General features: G+C 41.1%; 1 protein-coding gene across 2 annotated transcripts in view; it reads left to right on the top strand.

Moving 5' to 3' along the window:
- LOC113023992 (alpha-1,6-mannosylglycoprotein 6-beta-N-acetylglucosaminyltransferase B-like) overlaps positions 1-21129 on the top strand; it is a 122766-nt gene that overhangs the window by 47167 nt on the left and 54470 nt on the right. For both annotated transcript variants that reach the window (XM_026170530.1, XM_026170531.1), the window contains exons 4-7: positions 14279-14388; positions 16779-16855; positions 17599-17778; positions 19831-19995. In XM_026170530.1, coding sequence (XP_026026315.1) covers positions 14279-14388; positions 16779-16855; positions 17599-17778; positions 19831-19995 — 532 coding nt within the window. The remainder of the gene's footprint in view (positions 1-14278; positions 14389-16778; positions 16856-17598; positions 17779-19830; positions 19996-21129) is intronic.

Here is a 21129-nt window from a genome sequence, read left to right as displayed (position 1 = left end):
GTATAAGAAACAGATTATGTTTCACAAATAATTGTATTTTATGATGCTGAAGTTAGTTCTTTTGGCTGCTCCGTTTAGGGTCCACACAGTGAATCATGTGCCTCAATCTCAGTGTATCTGTAGTATCATCCTCTGTTAAGATAAGATAAGATAAGATAACCTTTATTAGTCCCACACGTGGGAAATTTGTTTTGTCACAGCAGGAAGTGGACAGTGCAAAAGTTATGACGCAAAAATTAGAATACAATAAGAATAAATACAGTACACAGCTGTACAGAATAGAATAAAATAATATACTATATACAGTAGAATAAAATAGAATAAAAATATACAATAAGATAAAAATAGAATACGAATGCTATATACAACTGAGTAAAAATACAACGATGCCAGAAAAGATTATTGCACTTAGTGTTATTGCACATGTGTGGATGTGTGTGTTTGTTCAGTTAAAGTCTTTGTTGTGGAGTCTGACAGCAGTGGGGAGGAAAGACCTGCGAAATCTCTCCGTCCCACACCGTGGGTGCCGCAGTCTCCCACTGAAGGAGCTGCTCAGTGCTGTCACAGTCTGCTGCATGGGGTGGGAGACGTTGTCCAACAGGGATGACAGCTTAGCCGCCATTCTCCTGTCACTCACCACCTCCACTGGGTCCAGAGGGCATCCTAGAACAGAGCTGGCCCTTCGGATCACCCTGTTCAGTCTCTTCCTGTCCCCAGCAGAGATGCTGCCGCCCCAGCAGACCACACCATAAAAGATAGCAGAAGCCACCACAGAGTCATAGAAGGTCTTCAGGAGTGGGCCCTCCACCCCAAACGACCTGAGTCTCCGCAGCAGGTACAGCCTGCTCTGCCCTTTCCTGTAGAGGGCGTCTGAGTTATGAGTCCAGTCCAGTCTGTTGTTCAGATGAACACCAAGGTACCTGTAGCTGTCCACAGCCTCAGTGTCCATACCCTGGATGTTCAGTGGTTGCAGTGGAGAATGCTCGTGCCTGCGGAAGTCTACCACCAGCTCCTTGGTTTTACTGGCGTTGATCTGGAGGTAGTTCAGCTGGCACCAGTCCACAAAGTCTTGAGTCAGTCCTCTGTACTCCTTGTCGTCCCCATCAGTGATGAGGCCGACTATTGCAGAGTCATCAGAGAACTTCTGCAGGAAGCACTGGGTGGAATTGTGGGAGAAGTCTGCAGTGTAGATGGTGAAGAGGAACGGAGCCAGAACCGTTCCCTGTGGGGCCCCCGTACTGCAGACGACCCTGTCCGACACACAGCCCTGAGTCCTCACATACTGTGGTCGGTCGGTGAGGTAGTCCAAAATCCAGGTAGTGAGGTGATGGTCCACTCCAGAGTTCTCCAGCTTGTCCTTCAGAACCGAGGGAAGAATAGTGTTGAAGGCACTGGAGAAATCAAAGAACATGATTCTCACAGTGCTTCCAGCGGTCTCCAGGTGAGCGAGGGAACGATGTAGGAGGTGAATGACGGCATCATCCGCTCCAATGCCAGGCTGGTAGGCAAACTGAAGTGGGTCCAGTGATGAGCTTGTTAGGCGCCGAAGCTGAGCCAGGACCAACCGCTCCAGGGTCTTCATCAGGTGGGATGTCAGAGCCACCGGCCTGTAGCTGTTGAGGTCCTTGGGGCGTGAAGTCTTTGGCACTGGTACAACACAGCAGGTTTTCCAGAGCTGTGGGACTCTTCCCAACCTCAGGCTCAGGTTGAAGAGGTGCTCCATCACCCCACACAGTTGGTCCGCGCAGGACCTGACGACCCTCGAGCTGATGCCATCTGGGCCCGCTGCCTTCTTGCCATTAATCCTCCTCAGTTCCCTCCTAACCTGGGTGGTTGAGAGAGACAGGCTGGAGCCTTGTGTTGAGTGTGTATTGGATGCTGTTGTTGGGGGTGGGGGGGAGTGAGCAGGGTGAATAGAGGAGGTGTGAAGTGTCTGAGGTGTCAGAGGTGGAACAGCAGCAGTGGGGGTGGGTGAGTCTGCAGCCGATGTTGCAGACTGTCTCATGGTTGAATCAAATCTGTTGAAGAAATGATTCAGTTCATTTGCCCACCTCACATCCCTCCCAGGCAGAGAGTTCTGCTGTTTGTGGCCTGAGATGGTTCTGAGGCCTCTCCAGACTTCACCAACGTTGTTTTGCTGAAGCTGGTTCTCCATCTTCTGCCTGTAGCTCTCCTTCCCATTCCTTATCAGTCCCCTCAACTCTCTCTGCACCCTTTTCAACTCCTCTTTGTCTTTGGATTTGAAGGCCCTCCTCTTCTGCTTGAGGACAGCTTTAATTTCTGGGGTAATCCAAGGTTTGTTGTTGGAGAAACACCGTACAGTCCTGGTAGGTACGGTGTTATCCACACAGAAATTAATATAGTCAGTAATGCATGTAGTAAGGCTGTCGATGTCCTCTCCATGGTCGTCACAGATCACCTCCCACACAGTCGACTCAAAACAGTCCTTAAGAGCCTCCTCGCTCTCCTCTGACCATCTCTGCACTGTGCGGGTGGCTGGTGGCACCCTGCGCACTAAGGGCTCATACACAGGGACAAGGTGCACCAGGTTGTGGTCAGATTTGCCCAGTGGAGGGAGAGGTGATGAACTGTATGCCTCTTCAGCATTGGCATACAGTAAGTCCAGTGTTTTATTGTCTCTGGTTGAGCAGGTCACATACTGGGTGAAGGTGGGCAGTGTGGAGTCCAAAGAGGCATGATTGAAGTCCCCTGATATTATGAGAAGGGCTCTCGGAGATTGTGTTTGCAGTCTGCTGACCACTGAGTGGAGAGTGTCACAGGCTGCATCCGCGTTGGCCGAGGGGGGGACATACGCTGTTATTGCGATAACATGCGAGAATTCCCGGGGCAGATAGTACGGACGCATGCTAACGGCATGTTAGTTAGTTACACTAACTCTCTGCATGCCCTTCTTAACCACATCCATGAATTTTCTCTGTGGTCTTTCCTATGGCCTAGCACCTCAACATCTTTTGTCCAGTATGTTTACTGTCTCTCCTTTGCACATGTCCAAACCATCTCAGCCATGCTTTTATAACTTTGTTTCCAAACTGCTCAACCTGAGCTGTTCCTCTGATGTTCTCATTTCTAAGCCTGTGCATTCTGGTCACTCACAATGAAAATCTATACATCTTTAACTCTTTTTGTCAGCGTCATAGTTTTCCAAACCAGACACCTTTCCCCTATGGTGCTGTCCTTCTGTCACAGATCACCCTGGAGATATAATCTCCACCCACTCATCCTTGTCTGGACTCTCTTCTTCATTTTCTTCCTCTTATGTGTCCTGCACCACCCTCACATGCAGTACCACAGACCTTGTCTTGGCAACCTATTGTATAGATCCACAGAGACACAGCAGCAACTCTTTCTTCCCTTCTTTATATGTCTCATCAATACTCTCAAAGCAAACATGTATGTGCAGTCTCATTCTTGGCATGAAGCCACACTGCTGCCCATTAGTTGTCACCACTCTTCCTAACCTAGCTTAAACAACTCTTCCCCAAAGCTTCATGGTATGGCTCATTAGCTTTACCCTTTTGACCACCTCTGCACATCACCCTTGTTCTTGAAAACTGGTGCCATTGCACGTCTCCATTCCTCAGGTATCCTCTCACTCTCTTTAATTTTATTCAGCAGTCTGGTTAAAAAGTCCACTACCTTAAACATCTCCATACCTCCACAGGTATGTATCTGGGCCCTTTCCCCTCATCTTCTTCATAGCTGATTTCACTTCCTCCTTACTAATTCTCTGCACTTCCTAATTCATTAACTGTCCTTCATCTGTCCTCCTTTCTCTCTCTCTCATGTTCTGCATTCATGAGCTCCTCAAAGTAATCCTTCAAGCTTCTCAACACACTCTTTTCACTTATTAGTGCACTTCCATCCACATCCTTCATCACCCTAATCTGCTGTACATCCTTTCCATCTTGATCTCTCTGTCTAGCCAGTAAATATACGTCTTTTTTTCCTTTGTTAGAGTCCAACCTCACATACAACACCAGGTTTTCCCTTTCTCTGCTGCAGGCCTAGCCTCCCAGTATCCCTGTCTATTGTCTTCATCTCCCTGACTATCACAAGTTTTCTTTGCTAACCTTTTCCTTTGAATAGTTTCTTTTACTCACTTGTACCTAATTTCACCACAAAGTCACCTTGTCCTCATTCCTCTGTCCAGAGAGTACACCAAACCCCTCTGTTGGCACTTTCTCTCAGTACTATAGTTGTACTTTCAGTTATCTGGTCTCAACTCCTCCCTGAACTCTGTGCAACATTTTTTCCTTCCTCAGCTTCCACCATTTAATCCATGTCTCTGCCTTGACTCGCTTCCTCTTCTTGATTTTCAAAGTCCTCCTACAGACTACCATCCAAAGCTTCTTAGCAGCATTCTCCCTGATACCACCTTGTAGTATCTCTTTCAGATTTCACCATTTGCAAAAGATTTTGGAGATTTAGTTGTGGATTATTAATTATTAATTTGGTTCTTATGTGACAAGCATACACTGGTAATAATGGTCCCTTCTTGATTTTTTTCTTGCATTCCTAATAGCAATTAATATAATACATGCATAGAGTATGCATATGACATTACAACTACTGGATTTGTACATCCAGTATATCTTCATATCTTGTTCAAAAGTGGAGTGGGAGATTGACAGACAGATTGATAAAGCATCTGCGGTAATCATCGATCCTACCCTCAGCTGTGGCTATAATCTGTGGGCAGTAAGTGAAGCAATAAGAACACAGTGGGTACAAACACTCTTCCTCTGAAGGGTTTCTGGGCCCACCCACGGTGAGAGGGTGAGGAGCTCTGTCATTAAGGAGGGGTCAAACCAGACCTGCTGCTCCTCTTTGTCAACAGAAAATAACTGAGGTGGTTTGGCCATCGGATTAGGATGCCTCCTCTCGCCTTATGGTTGAGGTCTTTTGGGCATGTTAAAACAGATGTATATTTAATTAAAAGTGTTTGTCTTGCGGGCATAAAATATGGAGTGTATGAGCATTATAAAAGCATTTAGTTATGATATCTGAATGGTAGAGAATAAATCTTAGCAAGGTCTCTCCAGCCACAATGATAGATAGTGTCTGGTCACTATTATTGTTTTGTGAGGTGTTTTAAGTTATTGTATTTTTTAAAATAAGTATTCAGAATACACCAAAACAGTAACTGTTTTCTTTTTTTTTAACCACTGAGTAAAAGAAAGTATAAAAACTCCAACAGGGCAACATTTGGAGTGTGATTGCTGCAATCAAGCTAACAAAATTAACCTGGAACACATACTCAGTTTGATGCGAGTAGGTGTTTGCTGTGTTTTCTCCTAATTTAACTCAATTTAGAGCTCACCGCTACTGCTAAAAAAGGTCACTAAAAATATTTTTAAAATGCACATTTGTTTTCATCTAATATGATATTAAATCAAATCAAAATGGCATTTAATTGTCAATAGTCTCATTTAACAGGAGTTATTTGAATGGAGTATTTGCATAGTGGTAGACCTATTTTCAGCAACCATCACTCCGGTTTTCTGTTGGAACGTTGTGTTACTTATGAAAGTTTATCATTTGATATCCTTTGAAATGCTAATTGATCATTAGGGGAAAAAACAAAATTATGTTTTAACAGCTGAAAAACTTTGTGGTAATTAAAGCGCTGAAATTGGTGAGTTGATGAAGCATCAGCCTCTGTATGTTCAATTATAGTATTTTTAAAATGGCCAAAAACACTTTCTTTTCTTGTTCTGGATATTTATTCGTTTAGGAAATAAAATTGAAAACATATAATGGTGTGCTGCTTCCTACTAAGAGAACGACACAAACTGCCTGTGGCTGCCTGATAGTCAGAAAGGTTGATTAAAAGGTGTGCAACAAGACAACTACATGAAAATGTTCTGTTAAGGAAACAGGCCACCTAACAGGTCCTCAACATGAAGTGACACAAAACTTAAACTTAGATACATAGAAAGTGTTATTGACAGAAGAAAGTGTTTGCTCTATGTCTGTTGTTTAACACATGAGGGATGTGGAACACATGAAAAGATGCTGGCGCTCCACAAACCTGCCAAGGAGGAAATGCAAGGACTTGGGTGTATTTGGGTAAAGTAGGAGATATAATCATGTGAAAACTATTTTCATGTGACTGTGAAGTCTTATATCTTACTGACTGTTCTTTTAGCCACTCATTAAAAAAAAAAAATCCATTACAGTGTCTCCTGGTTTCCAAAGCCCAGTGAGCAGTTTTGTACATACAATATATTTCAACTGTGTTTGATATCAATAATAGAAATTTACTTTCAATGCAACAATTTTCACAAAGTAGTTTGAGGTATTGGGTCACTGTGTGACTCATACCTAAAGCCTTGCAGCATATTTACACCAGTATATTTTAGGTATGCCAAAGTCAGGCAAGGATAGCAGCCAATTTCTATTGGTCATGCTGTAGAGCAAACCCACAAAATAGACAAGGAAAAAAAATCAAGGTTAGAGATTGACTCAAGTTTTTCTACAAGCAGTGCAACTTTCTTCAATTCTCTCATTACAAAGTTTAACTCAGCACTGGTGCTCTGTGAGTAATATAAAATCTAATCCAGAACACATTGTTATCACAAAAAACATTGATTTTTTTTATCATTATTCTTTTTTGGAAATTTGTTTCAGATTTAGAAGGAGACCCTTGGAGTGGAGGAGTTTTGATAGCTGGAATGAAAGTTTTGATTCAGCATGCAGAATAAGAAACAAAGGAAAGTGGTGGGCAGATAGAAATGGGCACACATACACAACCATGTATTCGTAATCGTAACTTCTGTGATGGGGAGTAATATGTATGTGTGTGTGTGTGCACATATTAGTTAATGTGAGGTCATTCCTGCTAAAAAGCAGTTTGATCCTGAGAAAAGTGCACAGATCTGTGCACCTGCAGAAATTATGGCTGTACACACGCACACCAGAGTGACTATCACAACACTGATGACTTAACGTTCCTCTTTAGTTCAGTAATTTTCATTCACTCAATCGTTTCCCCTCTCGTATACTTCCTGTGTTTCTTTTCCGCCCTGTTCTTAATAACTCTGTCTCACTTTTCTTTCTACGTTCCTGTTTTCCTCCCTGCACGTTCTCTTCCGGCTGCTCTACACAGAATGAGTGAGTGTGTGTCAGCAAGGAAATTGGGAATGAGTGACGTGGTAAAGTGTGATTTTTTTCCAGCAGGGAGAGGAACAAATGGGAGGAAAGCACTTTATAAAAACATATCCCAAATCCAGGCCAGACAGGCACACACACACACACCCATGCACACACTCACACACATATACACTGGGCGGCAGTCCCATCACAATGTGAGCTTCATTGGTGCTGACACACTCCAATGTAGCAGTGAATGGGACTTGATGTCTGAGGCCCCAGCCTATGATTCGCCCACAGGGCAGCCACTCATTAAAGTACAAAAAGGAGCAAAGGGAGGGAAAGGGACAGAGGAAATGGGAGGCGAAGATGAGGGAGGGGGAAAGGATGCAGATTTGATTCACTCGGTTTTACTGTGCAGTGGATAAGCCGCTAGATTGGTAAGTTTGCCCTTAGGCATAAACACTAGGAAGATCACTACTCTGGCATTGCTTCACCAATTTCTCCTCCCTTAAGCAACATCTAGGCTCCATCAGTAGCTACACTTCTTCACTGCTGGGGCCTTCTTTCTACAACAGCTATTGGAAGTAATCAACAACGAAACACCTATTTAATTAATTTCCTGGATTCACTTGCTTTAAAGTTTGTTTGTTTTTTTGTAGTCAGTGAACAGAGACAGGTAGCTTCAAAAGTAGCTTCAAAATATTTGATTTGTCTCTTTAGTTACTTTAGCCTTTAGCCTACCTACATGAACATTACATGAGAGGGCATAATGTTTTACTTGACCCAGGTTTCTGGGTCATTTTTGGGATCATTTCTGGCTCATTTTGACATTCTTTGGTCCTAATTTGTATTTACTGAGGTGTTAAAAGGTATTGATGTTAAAATGGTGCAAAAGCCCTGATGACTGAGAAAGTTTCAGAAACATTAGATCCTTCCCCTTGGGTGAGAGAATCCAATGTGCTGTTAAGGTGCTCTTAAATTGTAAAAGCCCAATACTCTTATATAAATTCTATTCAGTTCAATTCAATTGTATTTATACAGCACCAAATCACAACAGCAGTGGCCTCAATGAGCTTTATATTGTAAGGCAGACCGTACAATAATACATACAGAGAAACCCAACAATCATAGGACCCCCTATGAGCAAGCACTTTGGCGACAGTGGGAATGAAAAACTCCCTTTTAACAGGAAGAAACCTCTGGCAGAACCAGGCTCAGGGAGGGGCGGCCATCTGCTGCGACTGGTTGGGGAGAGAGAAGGAAGACAGGATAAAAAACATGCCGTGGAAGAGAGACAGAGATTAATTACGAGTATGATTTTATGCAGAGAGGTCTATTAACACATGGTGACTGAAGAAGAAATACTCAATGCATCATGGGAATTCCCTGGCCGTCTACACCTATTGCAGCATAACTAAGGGAGGATTCAGGGTCACCTGATCCAGTCCTAACTATATGCTTTATTAAAAAGGAAAGTTTTAAGCCTAATCTTAAAAGTAGAGATAGTGTCTGTCTCCTGAATCAAAACTGGAAGCTGGTTCCACAGAAGAGGGGCCTGAAAACTGAAGGCTCTCCCTCCCATTCTACTTTTAAATACTTTAGGAACAACAAGTAAGCCTGCAGTGCGAGAGCAAAGTGCTCTAATAGGGTGATATGGTACTACAAGGCCATTAAGATAAGATTGGGCCTGATTATTTAAGACGTGTGTGAGGAGCAGGATTTGTTTTCTATAAGATGCTTATAGATGATCTCAATTAAGAGTATCAGTCTGCCAATATTACTCAATGTTATTGAGCTATCAGGGATACGACAGTGTCTGTAATGTCCAGGTCCTCTGACTTGTTCTCAGTCGTCCAGGTTGTGGTAATCTAAGGAGCTTGTAAAAAAAAAAGTGATTGCACTTCTTTACAGAAGGGTAGGATATCATATAGAATAACAAATACAACAACATTTTCATCATTGGTCATCCCTTGTAGCAGGTATATAAGAGAAAGCATGAAATCCCAATGCACTCCAGACCCACACCCTCAGACAAAAACTGGTTCATCCCGAAGACAAAACTCCCAAACACATTTTAAACAACGTAGTGTATGTTGTACAGTGCAGCGAGGAATGCTCAGACCTCTACATTGGAGAAACCAAACAGCCACTCCATAAACGCATGGCACAACATCTGCATCTAAAAGATAAAGGCCAATCTTTCGAGGATGCCAGTGTTCACATTTTGGACAGATGGTTTGAAAGAGGAGTGAAAGAGGCCACCTATTCCCTCTGTGAATGACCATCTTTGAACAGGGGGGTGGCTTACAACACCAACTGTCTTCCACCTACAATGCAGTTTTGAGATCCTCAGGATTCCCATATGCTTGTTTGCCATTCACCTAGGGACCATTTTTGATCCGAGGACACCACAAGGGGTTACTGCCCACTCACAACTTGTGTCAGGTGATCTCAGTAGGTCACATGGTAGGGCAAGTCAAGGTCTCACAATGGGTTTTCACACCTTGGCTCTTTTGATGAGGCACATGATCAATAGTGGGTCAATGACCCTTTTAAAGGAACAACTCCCATTTGGGTTTAAATACCTGATTTCGTTTTAGTACTGATGAAGCTTTTCAGATGAGAGGTGAAACGCTTTCAAGAAACCTAAAGAAGTCCAGTCGCTTTTCTTTCCAGGCTCCTCAAAATCTGCCATATTTATTCATGTCTGATGACTGCAAAAATCATAGCATACAATTCATATTCTTTTTCTTCAAACTCATCAATCGTTTGGTGGCACAAGCACTTTATTTGTGCCTTTATACATGTGTATAGGCATATATGCCAGTCTGTATTTGTGAAAATTGGTCTATTAACACCATGAAACTGGGTGGCATAAGACAACATGAGCATAAACAAAAAAAAACACCAGCCAAACCCACAAGCTAACACCTTGTCATGTGGATCTTTTGTTCAGATAGCTTTCATTGATGGGATGCTGCCAGAGCTGTCCTCTTCCCTTAAGAGGATGAAGTCATTAAGCAGAATGGGAGGGAGAGAGAAATAAGTACATGAAAACAGATTTTTATTTGTATCCTTAGAAAGCCTCCCTCTAGTTAACATTGATTTTCTCTTGCTGCCAGTTCATTTTCAGAGTGTTCTACTTCTACTTGGCTCCATCTGTGAATTTCTTCTCGTTTCTTCTCCCCCTATACTTTCTTCCCGTTTTGTTTTCCCTTTGCGCTTCCTCATTTCTGTCTTGTTCCGCTCATTTGTAAAAGAGCCAACTGTCTACATTCATCAAACGGGAGGAAACTTTATTGCAAGTAGCGTGCAACAGTCAACCATCAAATATGTATATCCTTGTACTTCTTTGATCATAATCATCGTTTAATGTTTCAGTCAAGCTGTTTTGGCTGCTTCCTCGTGAAGGCACAGGGGATGTCTTTATTTTATCCTCTTTTTCCTTAACATAAAGGTCCCTCTGGCACTCGTGGTCTGTTTGCTGTGGATGGTTGATCTCCTTTCCTTTCATGCCAGTGTTATTCCATTTTATCCTCAACTCTCCCAGTCTATGTATGTCTTCCTCATTGCTTTTGCCCTATCTGGATCACATTGTGCAAGCTGCTTCTATTGCTCTTTCATCCACATCTCTGCCTTAGTTTCTCCCGCTCTGGCTGTCTCCTTTCTCCTTCCCTGTGTGTTCATCTCTCGAGATTAGTTTACACTGTAGCATAAATTAGAGCTGAGATTAGAAGGTCATGTTCCATGAGGCAAAGTTGCACAGTTAAGCCCCCCAAAGAGAGCCTTACATAAGATGGGTTACCTATCTTACCAAGCACTGTGTTATCTTCTTCGGCTGGGAACTTTTGTGGAATCCTCTCTAAAATAATATTAATGTTTCAGTCGAATTTTATAACCTAAAATGATCCTGGTTCTCATTGTAAGACAATGTAAGATAATAAGTTGAACTGATGCAATTTACTAATGTGTATTTTCCTCACTTCAATGAAACACAGGACTGAAATCATAATCTGTTGTAAGCTCTTATTATAACTGCTACAGAGCACATTCATGCTAAGTGTGTTTGGAAAGGTTTGTTAATACAGTGGATATTGTTTTCTCTGTAGTTTGTTAGATGTGCGGAGTATAATTTGTGGCAATAAAAAATACATGCAATAATTGATCTTAATTAAGCTCTAGTTTAAAATCCTTTTATACAAAACTGACATGAAATGCGGCGCTTAAAAAAAAATATATATAAAATGCATAAGCATAGCTAAGTAATGTGAGAACTGGAGATGACTTTTTCTCTGAAACAACAGATAATAATGGCTCTGCTACTGAAAATAGTTACTAATAATTAACTGAAAGTGAACTGCTGTACGCCCACCTTTACTTGACATATTGTGCCTTATCAAATAAAAGTAAAATTTATATACAACAAGTAAAAGTCACTTACGTAACTTTCCAGTATCTTTATAATTTCACCAGATAACAGGACATTAACCCTTTTCTTTTTTTTTCCATTTGCCTACATAATCCGGTCGTTAAGTGATGACGTGACGAATCCTACTTCCGGGCCTAAAGTAGTCTGCGTTTAATATGGCTTTTGTGTTGTTAACATTTTTAATGTTTTGCACTTTCTTCTATTTAATCTCAAAAAGCTCCTAAAACAGTCAGTGATCACCGTTGACCTCCCTCGGCTTTTATTACCGCTAATCATTTATTTAAGCTCAGTTTTTAAAACCTTAGGATGTAGCTACAGCCCAGCCCATGCAGCAGTATATGAATGACTAACCTCGTATTGTGGATGGATTATCTCAGTTGTTCTCCTGGCTGAAGTTTGGTCCTTTTACAGCATCCTGCCATGCGATTACATTTGTTCCTGACCACCGAGAACACTCACGTTAAGTTTTATCGAGTGGAAAAAAAGTTAGCTTGTTTATATTATGCTAACATAGCTGTGTCGCTAGGTCACATAGCACATCATTATATACCAGCTAGCCAAACTTCAGTAACCCTACAAACGTTACTGCTGTTTAGTTTTCTGTCTTCATTTATGCTGGAAGTGATAGCAGAGCTGTACGTTTTAATTTGTTTCCAAAACCCGGCAGTCAGGACATGCTATATTGTATTTAGATAGAAGCTAGCGAGCTAAATTCCTGCTAACTTCTAACGCCGTTAAATGTCATAAATTCCGTTTTCATGGATGCCTGGATGTTAAATTCAATTGTTACACCTGGTAGAGCAGAACGCTGATCATTTTATTAAAGATGAAAGACTTTAGACAGTTTTTCAACTCTCAGTAATGCCATAGTGATCGTTTGATATATGGACCTGCAGCGGAGTTTCGGTCCAGACACGGCTAGTGACGTCAGACTTAACGACCGGATTATCCTAGCAACTGCCCATCCTCAAGATACTGACTTGTGGTTAAAATGTCCATGGGTGAAGTTCATTAGGTTTGTTGTTATTAACATTTTTGCAGTGGTTCCCCCATGTTTTATTTTGGCGAACTCTGTGTCATCACTTACACTAATGACATGATCCCTTATACGCAAGTATTCTTACACCGCTGTGTATGTTTTGCACATGCTTGAAATGAACCTCATTACCGAACCACTAATATGTAAAGCTGATCAACCGGTCACTGATCTGGGCAAAGAATGCTAAAAATAGGTCCTTGCCGGTTGATCGATAGATCTCCAGATACAGACGGATGAATAGATGGATGGAGTTGGGATGGTGGCTCATACTTAGCTCGGTACTGGAAGCAAAACTCACTTTTACTGTCTAATAATGGATGTTTCTTTAAAATGTTTTTAAAGAACAGAATTTTTTGACAAACAGAAATTATGTAAAATGAAAAATATTTTTCCAAACATGTACATACTCTTCAAGAGTTTTATTGAAAAAGAAAAAAGTAATTCCATAGCTGCACTTAATGTGAATTATTCAGACAAACGTACAAGTTAGTGTGCTGTATGCCAAAATTTTACCTCACCTAACCAAACCACTACACATCACTTTACTTTACAACATTACATTCTGGTGACAGCTGTTGTCCCTGAAATATACATACCCCTAAAAATAATGGATTCTCTGTTGCAGTGAACATATTAAAGAGGGTGCAAACATACGCAGTGAAGCTTACAAGTGACACTTACAAAGATGTTAATGGAGCATGGAGACTCCCTGTCACTTTGATGGCTGTCCTGTTCTTTGTTTACACTTTGTAAAGCAACAAAAAAATTTCTTCACATATTCCCTCCGCCCCATCATTTATTATTTATTTAGTTGCTGTTGTTAGCATTAATTTAGTTCAGCAGACATGTGATGATGCTATATAGACACATATACACACATACATGATCAATAATTTGTATTATCTTCCCTGATGATGAGTTATTGTGCTTTATTCAAGCCTCTGGCTTTAATGAGGGTTAATACCATCTGCTGATTAGACAATACAGTCAGACAGGAAGGCACACGCATACACAGACACATGCTGCATGCTGCAAGTGAATCATTTAAATGGACATAATGGGCACAGCAGTGTGGGTGTGCAGGCTTGGCTTTGCACTGTATGACGTGCAACCATGCAGTCTAATGTTTTGGGAAGGAAAACTGAAACATATACACATAATACGCACACATTTCCCACACATCTTATTATGTGAATGGGAAGTGTCACACCCCAGAGAGGAAGTGGTATTAACAGTGAAGGTCTTTTCCTATTTCACGCTCCAACCATGTGTCTACTAATTTGCATCCCCTACTAACACTTCTACATCTATTGAGATGTAAAAAAAAAAAAAAAAAAAAAGGGGGGGGGGGGGGGGAGTTGCAACGGAAAGTAAGAGAGAAAAGGGAGTTGGCACAAATCGGACGGAAAAAGGTAGAAACCACAAGTGGAGAAGTGGAATAACAAGAGAGGAGGGTCATTAGCCCATGAATGAATGAGTGAATGAATGAATGAATGAATGAATGAATGAATGGAGAAAGAGTATGTAGTAGGGAATGCACTAAATGTCAATGCACAAGATGGGGGTGAATGGCAATGGTTGCTTGAAGATTTTGCTGCCAGGTGTGTAAGTAACACAAGTGCTGTACTTTGCCATCTGTCCATCGTGATCACCTGCGTTTCTTCACTCTAAGTCCAGGTGTTTTGTGTCTACAGGTTTCAACCAGCCAGCCTGGTGGAGAGGATCCAAGCTATCGCCCAGAATGTCTCTAACATGGCCATCAGGGTGGAGCAGATATTGCAAAACAGTATGGTGCAAGGCAGAGGTACAGTATCATTATCATCATGGTTTCACCTTCTTGTTTACAATATGTGTGAGTAAAATCCAGCTTATCATTGGTTTCCTTGTTCTGTAGATTGACTACAATTGCAGACAACATCATAAATTAATATACAGCACAGGGATATTACAAGAACAATAAATAAGTATACAAGACGCACCTCACTCTCATCCAGCCTGCTCCACTCTTATGATTTACATTAAGAAACTGATTGATTAACGTTGTTACCCCAAAGGGAAACGGGCTTGCATTATGCACAATAAACACACAATTGCGTACAATGTCATTATACACAATAAAAATGTACACATAAAAGAGGAGGGGACTGGCAGACACTTGGTACCAGTGATGGTATACGTGGTCTCACACAATGTGAAGAGTGCATCGCAAACATTGCACCACTGCATAAGATCAGCCACTGAAATGTAATCAGTAATTTACAACTTGAAGCACAGCTGAACACATGAACAGCTGTCAGCTTGTGATGACAAATATGCAGACCCACACATGCAAAGGAATGAGGAGAAACAGAAACACACACACATCTGTTATTCGGGTGTTTTTTTGTTTGTTTTTTATCACTGACACAAATCAGTTTTCATACCGTGTCAGTTAGCAGAGCTTCTGTCTGACACCTTCTGACACAAAAATATTAAAACATAGTAGAAAGTATTTGGACAATGGGTCGTTATACTAGATTAAAATAGACAGTCAAAAACACCACCATGAAAAAAATGAGATGTTTGATTTGAGTCAACATCCAGAATCTTCTGTAGTCAGTCATATCAGATTTTTTTGTTTTGTTTTGTTTTTCCCAGTAAATTAAAAATCGAGAGAAATAAACTCAGGCTATGGAATCATCACGGAAGCTCTGAAGTTGAGGCGAGGTCATCTCTGTAAATGTCAGCTCTTATCCAACTGTGTGGTTTTCTGTTGTCTTGTTCACAACAGACTTTTTTTTAATCAAAACCGCAGTAATACCAAATATCCGCCCACTTTCCTCTGTTACTTTTTTCTTGAGGCTAATTGCTCAACTCTTTACATGAGAATAAATGAGCATTACTTCTCCTTTTGTTTTCGCCTCTGCATCTGCAGGGACAATGGCACACGCCAAAATGAAAACAGTGCTGCTTTCTCTAATCACAGATGAATTGAAACACTGCTGGCAGACTTTATTATCATACGGCTCAGTGGCGGTTTATTTATCTCGTGGTCAGGCATGTGCGAGAAGAAACAACAGGAGAAATAGAGTTAGAAGACGTGATTAGAATTTCCTTCCCTTCAAACACTGGCAAGGCTTTTATGTTCCATCTAGAAGGGACAGAAGTCAAGTTTTTATCTTGTTAGTTGACCACATTTTCAGTTGTTGCCTTAGTGGTTGCTATTGTAATCACATTTGCAGCCAATCCGTGTATGTTTTCAGTTGATGGAGACAAGCCCCAGGGAAGACTTATGTAGAGAAATGTCTCTTTTTCATTAGGCAAATGGAAACAGACAGAATCTAAGAGAAGACAGATGTGATGGTCCGGAGAGAGAACTAGGGAGAGAAGGAGGGGATTTAAAAGAGAGGGGGAAAGAGCGAGAAAATCTAACTGCAATGGTTCTCGGACACAGTCTTCCCTTCTTCTCACATCGGCAGCAGAGAGGCAGTTAACTAAGTCATTGGAGCAATTAATGCAGTGTGTGCAGCCTAAGTGAGCAGACGTAGTTGCTAGCGTAACTGAAGGATGGTTGGCGGCAGCGGGAGACAGACTGCTTTGTCAGGCCCAGTGAATATTGTGCACTGCAGTAGATATGTTGCAAGGCTGCAAAGGGAAAACCACGGAGATTTATGAGCACTTCACAGCATGTATGACATAAACAGTAAATGATTGTGTTATGGAAGGAAGTGAATATTGCTATGAAATTTCCATAGGCAAGCGGAGTGAAGCTGTTACTGTGAGTAATGCTGTAACCTCTTGGTTCTCAGAGGGCAGCCTTTGGGTCAGACGAGTTCATGTCTAGTCATTTTGAGTAAATAAATCGATTAGCAGAAACGAGGCTGGAATTTTAAAGAGACTTTGACAAGCTCCATATGCTGATAAATGAGCTGATAGATAGTATTACATTGGCTGATTGCTGTTGGAAATGTTATATTCACTGGAGAATAAATATTCTCATTAGAGCCAACTGATTTAAGTGAACTAAGCCTTCAAGCCTGTAGACTAATGAAGCATCAGTGATTGTGGCTAATTTTACTCACAGCAGGCGTAAGTCAATTGATCATTTAACTGGATATTTACAAATGTAAATATCTTCTGTAAAATGTGAAGCTTATAAATCACAGATTGATGTTTTAATCTGGAAGCAAAAGTTCACTCACTGTGTCTTTTCAGTATTGAGAGATGGGTCGTCAAGTCAGTGTGAAGTGCCGAGAGACCCTCGCTTCCCAGAGTGTCCTGGAAAAGTAGATGTGAGTATTTAGCTGTTCTCTTCATTTCACTGTGTGAAACTGACTAGTTGATTTGGGCTTAATGAGGGTATAACTACCCAATTAAATAATAAACTTTAAGATACTATATCTAAAAGAAAAAATAACACGATTTCTATCAACACTAATTTGGTTTTGGCGGCATGGCTCTGTAATGTGACCTCTCCACCCTTCCTCACGCATACATGAAGCACACTTCCCAGCTGTTAGATTTCCATTTCTTCTTCTGGCTTTATGAAAAGCCAGAAGAAGAAAGAAGCACAGAACATAACAGGCGTCAGTGTCAGTAAATATGACACTAAATAAAGAGTTATGATGGGTTTCAAAGCAGCTTGCACCTGTGATCAGCCTGCTTAAAACCAGCTTTATCAACACATCCTTTAGGAGTTTTACCATCAGCTGATCTTCTACACAGCAGACCAAGCTCCTCTGCTGGTCACACCTAAATCTGGAACTTCCTAATTTTATAAATGTGCAGTTATTAATAGAAAATGATTTAAAAACATTTTGTTACCATTATTTTGTCCTGTTGCAGAAAGACAGTTGTGAGTTATTAATTGTTGTTTCATATCTATATATCTATATATATCTATATCTATATATATCTATATCTATATCTATATATATATATATATATATATATATTGGAGTCAGATGATTAAATCTTTGGTAAGTAATTTTTCTGTTTTTGTGTGTATACATATTTCTTCCTGTGTGTCCTCTAGTGGATGCGTGCACGGTGGACATCAGATCCTTGCTATGCCTTCTATGGTGTTGATGGTTCAGACTGCTCTTTCCTCATCTACCTGAGTGAGGTGGAGTGGTTCTGCCCCCCACTGGCCTGGAGGAACCACAGCAGCCCCCCTACCCAGCATACACAGCCAGCAAAGTCCCCCAAGAGACAAGTAAGGGAGCAGTAGTGCTATTAGAAACACAGGATGCCAACTGACACCTGATGAATGTACAATAAACCCACAAGTGATGATGCTTGGCTCACCAGCTCAGCAATGTGAAGATGATGTGTTAATAAAAATCACAAAGGGAATCTGTGCCACAGTTGCTTAAAAATGTGTAATTTCGTAAAATTCTGTGAAATAAGGGCCAAAAAATCCAGAAGAAAGAAGTAAAAATTAGAAATTGCCTGTACTGCCACTCTGTTCATATATATTGTATTGACTGTATTTTTTCCAGTACTTCAGTGGTTGAGAACATTTATAGTGAAACATCAAAGAAACTGATTTTTTTTTTGTCTCATGACATGAATAAAACATGTTACAAATATGTAGATACTTACTTCTTGTAAGGCTTTTATTGTAACACTTTCCCACGCTGTTGGCACCTAAACAAACATCTGGTCAGCAGATGGAATACTTAAATGTTAATTACTTGCCTCGGTACAAAATGTTCTTGGATGAAACTTTAATTTGTCCCTCAGTCAGTTAGACTTAATAACAAGCATCTCCTGCAGGACAGACAGAGCAGCACTGACTCAAAGATAGCAGCAGGCTCTGCTGATTTCTTGTGTACTGGAAGCATGTAAAGTGCGAGGTGATGTTGCTGGTAAGTTATTTATTAAGATGTGCTTGTTTGGAGAAGTAGCTTTTGATTCCGTGCAAGCCTAAGATAGCAAATGACTTGTGATCCAGATTTCTGTTTGCTAAGGTTTTTACTTTAAGGGTTGGAAATATCTGCTTTCATTCACCTTTCTTGTGTCCTTGATTCAAGACCTTTTTTATTTTTAAACTTAAAAAAATCAAATTTTAAGTTTTGGAAAAGAGGAAAAATGGCTTTAGACAAGCAATATTGTGTTAGTTAACTGCTGGAACTGACAAATAGGGCATGTTTGTACTATAATTATAGTGTTTTCAAAAAATTGTTTTTCTCTCTCTGCCATTTCGTCTGAAAGTGCAGCCTTTGTATTATGATTTCAGGCTGCCGTTAGTAACAACAGAAATGTAAAAAACTAGCCTGAGGTCGGTGAGCTGTTAATAAATGTCCAGAGTAGCAGTCAAAAGAATTTAACAGTCCTTTTCTTCAGAAGAAACCTTAGAGTTGAGTAAGGTGTCTGACCCTGCTCACGCCCTATTTAAAGCAGACCTCATCCACGGCTGCTAATACTGATTGATTTTTAATGTTAAAAAATTAATACATTTTCTGACAGCAAACCTGACGGTGCCTTCAGGTGCAAATCTGCGCAGTGGTAATACAGGACTATGGATTTTGAAATTCAAAATAGGGAACAAGGACAGAACTGTGCACTGAATCTGAATATAGTGGCACCTTTCTCAGTCACATTCTCTCACTCAGACCGCATCACGAGTCTTTGAAATAGTTAAAAATGTGATGCCTGCACAATGTTTGCAGTTTCACTTTTCCTTTCTTTTAATAACTGTCTTAAGAACGACATCTTTAGAAACTAACCGGAATGCTAATACAAATGAAGACCAATCGACTCCCTGACAAAAATAACTGAACTATTTTTGTGTTTTATAAAAACATTGCTGAACCAAAGCTTTTAGAGTAGAAAACTCAAAGCATTAGTTAGAAAGACTGCATTTGCTCATAGCTGCTCCTTGTATATTTCATTGACAGAAGTACTTTAATATTACGTGTGGTACTTAGTACTAGTAACAGTAGTACTGGTACGTAATAGTACGTTATGAGTGTTAAAGCTGACTGAATTTTAGTCCCTCTGTGCTGCAGATGGGAGGAAAAACATGGCAAAATTATTTATTGTTTGGCTACCAGCCTGCATTTGCAGGTATTGCTGAATTACCGTGACATACCTTCATAGCTATGGTGTTTACTGGCAGTATAACCAAAGCTTTGAACACCCATGCTGCTGTAGAATACAAAACAGGCACCACAGAGCTCAAAATGTGAGCCCTGTGCTGCCCAAATCTTACACTTTACCTGATTTTGTTACCAGCTTACCTTTTATATTCTCACATTCCCAGGCTGCCTTCCGTACAGACCTCTCTGTGTTGCTGGACCAGGTTGGGACAGGTAAGGAGTCCCTCAGCTTTATGAAGCGGCGAATCCGGCGACTTGCACAACAGTGGGCAACAGCTGCCAATCGTCTGGATGCCAAATTGGAGCAACAGTGGAGAGACCAGAAGAAGGTAAGTCTTTTTGCTTTGATTATAACAGCATTTTCTTTTAACCGCAGTATCATTTAGGTTGCATTTGAAGCTGTACAGTAGCCATTCATGACAGAGGCTGTGTGTGAGTGAAAGGCAGCCATTTATCCTTGCATACGATAAATGAGGGCGAAGAAGCCAAAGCAAGTAAATGGTAAATGGTAAATGGCCTGTATTTGTATAGCGCTTTTCTAGTCCCTAAGGACCCCAAAGCGCTTTACACAACCTGTCATCCACCCATTCACACACACATTCACACACTGGTGATGGCAAGCTACAATGTAGCCACAGCCACCCTGGGGCGCACTGACAGAGGCGAGGCTGCCGGACACTGGCGCCACCGGGCCCTCTGACCACCACCAGTAGGCAACGGGTGAAGTGTCTTGCCCAAGGACACAACGACCAAGACTGTCCAAGCCGGGGCTCGAACCGGCAACCTTCCGATTACAAGGCGATGAATGAATGCATTAATGTGAGAAGGCAGACTGAGCAAGCATTCTGCGTCCTCTTTCCAAAATATTTCTCTCTGCCCACATCTCTCTCTAAAATAAGTTAACATGGGTGGAAATAGTCCTCTGTCACTGTGATTGATGCTCTTCTTTCTTGTTCTGCACTGAGGGGATTTGTTATCCTCTATCGTGCCTTCGTGGCTGCTTCAACTGTGTATGCCTTACAAAATGCTGCCGCTGCTATCTCAACAGCAGATGTCCTGGCGTTTGTAAGAGTTAGCCTTGCCTGTCTAAAGCTGTTTATCACAATAATTAGAAACGGAAGTTTAAAAAAAAAACATGTGCATCTGTGTATTCCCTGTCAGTCTGTGTGGGTCTGTGTTTATGCTTGACTACTAATTGGATATCATGACAATAAAAAACAAAATGCCAAAGGCAGCATCTCTTACATTTTATTTAGCATTTAAAGCTCAGTCTTAACCAGAGACGCACACTTTTTTTTTTTTTGACTGTTAACGCTCAAGATTGGTTTCCATTGAAATTTCAAATTAAGGTCACTCAGTAGTCTGTTGAGGGAATCACTGCCTGATTTTAAATGACTCTGACCCTGAAAAAGAAGCACTAACATTTGTCTTTGACATGATCCCTGTTCCCATTAGCAGGACCG

This window comes from Astatotilapia calliptera, chromosome 6 (assembly GCF_900246225.1).
Source record: "Astatotilapia calliptera chromosome 6, fAstCal1.2, whole genome shotgun sequence".
Classification (NCBI taxonomy): domain Eukaryota; kingdom Metazoa; phylum Chordata; class Actinopteri; order Cichliformes; family Cichlidae; genus Astatotilapia; species Astatotilapia calliptera.
The sequence above is the reverse complement of the archived record's forward strand: the minus strand, read 5'-3'. Positions and strand labels throughout refer to the sequence as shown.